The sequence below is a fragment of the Phalangium opilio genome, unplaced genomic scaffold, assembly GCF_054372755.1.
Source record: "Phalangium opilio isolate 3A_F unplaced genomic scaffold, DU_Popi_V2 ptg000090l_1, whole genome shotgun sequence".
In the NCBI taxonomy this organism is placed as follows: domain Eukaryota; kingdom Metazoa; phylum Arthropoda; class Arachnida; order Opiliones; family Phalangiidae; genus Phalangium; species Phalangium opilio.
Genome location: NW_028324195.1, coordinates 1,636,880 through 1,642,304, shown reverse-complemented (window position 1 = coordinate 1,642,304; position 5,425 = coordinate 1,636,880). Strand labels below are relative to the sequence as shown.

The following is a 5,425-nucleotide window of genomic DNA, read 5'->3' as shown; positions in this document are numbered from 1 at the left end:
GGGTAGAGATATTAATAGGTATATTCTGGATAGGGGTTGGCCACGATGGAGGAATCCAAGACGAGGATGAAGGACTTAGAGGCTGTATTTTACTCGACACTCCGGGTGCTGGAAAAGACGAATTCGTTGTAGGTGGCAAGATAGTAACGCTTGGTGGCTCCGCTAAACTCTTTAAAGATAAATATTTTTGAAGAGTTAAAAGCTACTCCTTCAATTTATCCTCGGCAGAACCAGGTTTTCTCAGTACCTCTTTAATGGCGTTGTCTAAACTGTTAACTTCCTTTTGATTGTCCGTCAGTAAAGCCGCTGGTACTAAAACGCACTTTTTCATTATCTAGTAAAGACCGAAGCTATTGTCGGTATTAACATTGAAAGCAACGCCGGCCAGAATCCTCCTACCTGTTTAATTAACACTTGTCGCCTCTTTTTGTCGCTTAAACCTCTCTTGGATAAATACCTTATAACGTTTTTGTAACGTTGAAGTCTTTTCTTTTTATGAAGATTCAAAGGAATACCTCCGTTCTTCAAATTATAACAAATACCGCTTATACAATCCAATTGGGGTCGCGTACACTTTGATATTAAAAGTTTTCTTTGTTTCACACCGTTTTTACGCAAGAGATTTAAAAAGGGTAATTGATTCCTAACCGACACGGGTAAAGGCATGTCTCGAAATGAGGTTAAATAAATTGAGATTTATATTTTATGGATTATTATTTTCTAACGTAGATTACCATCGGTCCTTCATTGGGGAATATATTGGACCTAAGTCGTAAACTATTATCGGTACTTTGTTTTAGATCTATTAATATATAAGAATACGCTTTTTCGGTACACTCTTCGTACGCTTATGTTAGGCGTTTGGTGTCTGTAGGAAAAAGCTGACGACTTAAATAGCGAACCTGGTTATTATCCCTAGGATTTTTAAACATAACGATATAAGAACAGTTCAATGATATATTTCTAGAATATTTACCTGAGTTAAAGACATTTTGAGACAGCAGCACGATGCTTAAAGATAAATGATGACTCCCGACACAAAAAAGATTACTTATAAACTCCTGTTTGGTACAGGTGTTAGCTAGATCGTCTAAGATTAAAAGATTATTTATTCGTTTATCAAAAAAATCAGGATCATTAGGAATTAGTCCTTCGTGGATTTCAATAGGTTAAAAGAGTTTCAGTTCATCAAAAATGTCCTGATAAACACAATAACAATAGACTATTCTATCAGGAGGTTTGTCCATGATAATGTCTTTATATTTGAGTAAATTTATTACCCACGTTGTTTTCCCCGAGCTGCTTGGGCCAGCCAGTAAAATGGTCATCGGTGTTTCTAAGCGGAGGCGATATTCTAACCCGTTCTCCATTTTTAAAACGTTCTCCAATATCGTCTATGAACTCGTAGTTGACTCGATCTTCGTACGGTATCACTCTCACTTTAACAAGGTGGGAAAACATGACCCGATGTTTAGTGGTCCGTTTTCTCATTTGACGTGGCAGACGGGTCTTGATGATTTAAATATCCGTAAGGAAGTGTTGTGTAATCCTCTAAGACTCTACGTTTATTGAAACTATATCCAAAGGTTTTCTTTAGATTGCCTAATAAAAGTGTAGCTGTTTCTTTACGTCTTACAAAATTAAATGGAACGGTGACCGACAAAGTTTTCGAGGGACTATATAAAACACTTGTAATCGAATCAAAGTTAATGATTTCTTCATTTCTTCTGTTAAGGGTAATACCTTTCATTTTAATAACAGATTTACCGTCCGAGGTACGGTAAGCGTACGACTTAGGTCCTGTCGAGACAAATTCGAGAATCGTCTCACCCTTTAACTCATCCGTCCAACACCCTAGATTACTAGATAAGGGGGGTAAATATTCCCCTTCCTTTGTTACCACTATACATGAATCGGTTCCACAATAAAGTAACCTCTTACCCATTTTACTTATCGTATTATACAACTCGATACTTCCTAATGAACTAACAAAGGAAGCTATCATGGGACTTCCCTTGTAGTAGGTAGGAGCGTATTCTTTTTTTAGTTTATAACTGACTAAACAGATTTTATCGTTTACCGGTTTCAGGTCTAACAGTTCTTTCGTTTTATCAGTTATTATCTTAACTAATCCAGCGTAAGAGTCAATGTATACATTTTTTCTCTTATCCGTATAGTAACCCATTTTGCCCAAAAGCGAATTTAGACATAGTTTACTAATGGCGCGAAGAGTGGGGTTGTCCACTATCTCATCTTTATTAATAACTATTCCTTCTCGGTCATAAATTGATTTTAAATACGCTTCTTTTTGCTCTTCGCTTTCTATTCCCGAAGGCCAACCTGAACTAGATTGTTTAATTTTAAGGTAACAATCAATGAACGTGTCAAATAAACCGGTATTTTCTTTTCTGTCAAACTTATCTTTGTAATGTTGGACTTCAAAAAACTCTAGAATCTTATATCCATTTTTAACTGCTAGATATGCTTCGGGACTTGGCCAACAACCACAGAAGGATCTTTCTTCCGAATTATGTGTACAGACTGATTGTTCAGTTTAAACGCATTTTAAACACAAAGCAAAGAAAAGTTTCTTTTTAGTTTTAATTGGAAGGACAGGCAAAAATAGATTTTCAGGTGCTAAAACTCGACAAGAAATAAGACCGAAATAGAAATTAGGTTCAAAGTTGAAGTCTTTCGTAATAATTTCAGGATGACCTTTAGGAAATACGCCCCATTTACATACGTAAGGATAGAGCAAGCAGATATCTAGGTATTGAATAGACTCGCCCGGTTTTCCCTTATAATACAAACATATACACTCGCTTCTTCCCCCGTACAAGGCACTCCTGGATCCAATTGGTTGTTTAAATTTTAAACTGTCACAATAGAGTTTAGCGTCAGGATCATCTCGTAATCTCTCATTGAACTCGCATTCCCAAATATTGAGGTGTTCGGCGTTCGGTAAAATCTTTTTTAGATAATTTTCCCTATCTAGAGTTCTTTCGTAGACATGTCTGTTTAGATCTTTAACTATAGGATTGTACTCGTAATGTTTTGTGTGTTTTACACATCCGTGATAGACGCATCCGTTATAGTTTAAAACAATTTCAGGATTTTTCCAATATCCGTCTATTAAATAGTTTGACACCCTTTTTTCCCCTTCCAATGACAAGGCAGTTTGAAATTTTACCCCTCGTAATTTTTCTTCCAAGGCTATACACTTTAAGGCTCCGATACTAAAATTTCCCCGAAAACCCTTTGCAGGTACGAAAAGTAGTGTGTATTTTTCAAGATGTTTGTGAAGGAAAATATTAGTTACTGTTCCCGCTATGGTAATACCACCTACGTTAAGCACGTCGACCCCGGAGACATTCCAAAATAACTCTCTAAATTTTTCTATTCCTAATTGTAGGACCTTAACATCTTGAATAGCGTATGTTTCAAGCTCCTGTCTCAGATTATAGGGCTTATCCTTTCTTTCCGAATACCATTTCATAAAATCCGCGTGCTCCTTATCTTTAAAATTATCGGGCTCAAATTGATGTATCTCGGGTATAGGGCCTACATAGTCTAACGTTTTTTCATTATGGAACAGATGCGGGAAATAGTCTTTTTTTTCTTCCCCGAGATCGAATGTAGAGGGAAATTTCCTTAAGGGGACGCTAATAAATCGGTAGCTGTCAATGAACTTGATCTTTAGATTATTTAAGAAGAGTGCCATGATTTTTGAACCGTTGAAGATAGGCTCAGGAACTATATTCCTTCTAAGTATTTCTTTCAATATAAAGAAAAAATCGAACCCTGCCCCGTTATGAGCGCAGCAGATTACATCGGAAAACAACATTCGCGCAACCTTTACTTTCTTATTTCCCTTTTTAATAGAGCTTGTCTCACATTGGAAAAGATAGTCTATAAAATCCTTTATACAATCAAAGCCCCTAAAGACACGAATGGTAAATTCTTTTGAATCAACGGATTCTTGCGCAGCTGAAACCAAAAGTAGAACCCTCTAATAATAGACTACGTTTGGACTGAGCCACCTTTTCGATACTAGAGAGTAATCGATCAGGAGTTAACTCATTTATCGCCATAAATCTTAAATTTACAGGGTTCTCTAACGCGTCGGAGCTTATGGCGAATCTAATTAAGTTATACTCTTCATTATTTTGCGTGATTTGGTTTATAAGAGATGTTAATATTTGGGAAAGTTGATCATGAATTTTGGTTAATTTTAGTTCTTCTAAGTTACGGAATTTAACATTATATTCTGTTGTGACACACTTATATTTTCTAGATTTTCGATTAGATATTTTATCTATCTTGAAATATTGTTCAGGTCTAAATTTTGTGGATAAATCGATTGGATAAATCGATGGGATAAAGTTCATCATCTGAGGATCACGAAGTGTCCGACATTTTTTCTTAATGGGAAAGTTCTTCAAATCTATTGATTGTTTTCTGCAAGGCAATTATTATGTTATGGAGATCGTCTGAATCTCTAATTACGAACTGCTTCTCATAGGGTTGTCCTCTGTATTTAAAGATGGATATTTCTCGATCAGGCGTGGCGGCTATTTGAATGGGTTCTTCTGACTTATATACCGTTGCGACCCAATCTCCCTGAGCGTTGTTCAGAATTGGTTTCAGTTCAAATGCACTCTCGTATTTAATACATATACCGTCCTTAGTAGGGATGGGAAACGGTTTTCGAGGGTTCTTTGATTTCGCGTACCTCCTAATATCGATGTATAAAGTACCCCTGAACGACGATATTTTAACTCCTAATAATCTATCCCGGCCATATTCTATTATATGATCTTTCCAATCTTCCTTTTTATATCCCGCCTGAGATAACAAGGTCTCTACTTCTTTGTCACAGGATTGTGTCGTATCCTTTGATTCGGCCTATTGAAATACCTATTTCCTATAAACGAAATATTCTAATCTCATTGAAAAAGTATAAAGCACACACCATTCTCAGGAATAGAAATTTCTTGCTGCGAGATATTAATGCAGTTATTTCGGCACGAATGAATCTCAAACGTTGAGTCTGAGCTTTTATACTATACGGGTTTTATCTTTTCTAGATATAAGTCCAAGAGATCTATTCTTTAATGTAAGGGGTATGAATACCTCTGTCTCATAATACACGGTTTCATATTACTTAACTACGTCAATATATGTATATAGATTGAGTAATATTAAATTCGTATCTTTTATTTTTAATACTTCAACGACATCTGCTTCTCTTTACTTTTTTATCGAAATTGTTTAATTATAACCTTTAGGTCAAAATTAAATTAGTTATCGACGTGTGATAATTTATAACTAACTATTTCCCATCGCGATGAACGTATTTTATTTACGCTATAATATTAAATTTCATCCGTATCTTTTATTTTTAAGTCTCCAAACATATCTGGTT

General features: G+C 35.7%; 1 protein-coding gene across 1 annotated transcript; it reads right to left on the bottom strand.

Annotated features, from left to right (window-relative positions):
* Positions 1 to 1,471: 1,471 nt before the first annotated feature.
* Positions 1,472 to 3,721, bottom strand: LOC149644585 (uncharacterized). Its single transcript, XM_089850374.1, has 3 exons — positions 2,818 to 3,721; positions 2,662 to 2,715; positions 1,472 to 2,541 (listed from the first exon to the last, which is right to left on the bottom strand). The coding sequence occupies exons 1-3, from the start codon at positions 3,719 to 3,721 to the stop codon at positions 1,472 to 1,474; spliced, it is 2,028 nt and encodes a 675-aa protein (XP_089706500.1).
* Positions 3,722 to 5,425: the final 1,704 nt, after the last annotated feature.

Coding starts and splice junctions, on each gene's coding strand:
- LOC149644585 (XM_089850374.1), bottom strand. CDS start 3,721: ATGGCACTCTTCTTAAATAATCTAAAGATCAAGTTCATTGACAGCTAC. Junction 2,716..2,817: donor GTACGGGGGAAGAAGCGAGT/GTATATGTTTGT, acceptor TATTTCCTAAAG/GTCATCCTGAAATTATTACG. Junction 2,542..2,661: donor TGAACCTAATTTCTATTTCG/GTCTTATTTCTT, acceptor CTGAACAATCAG/TCTGTACACATAATTCGGAA.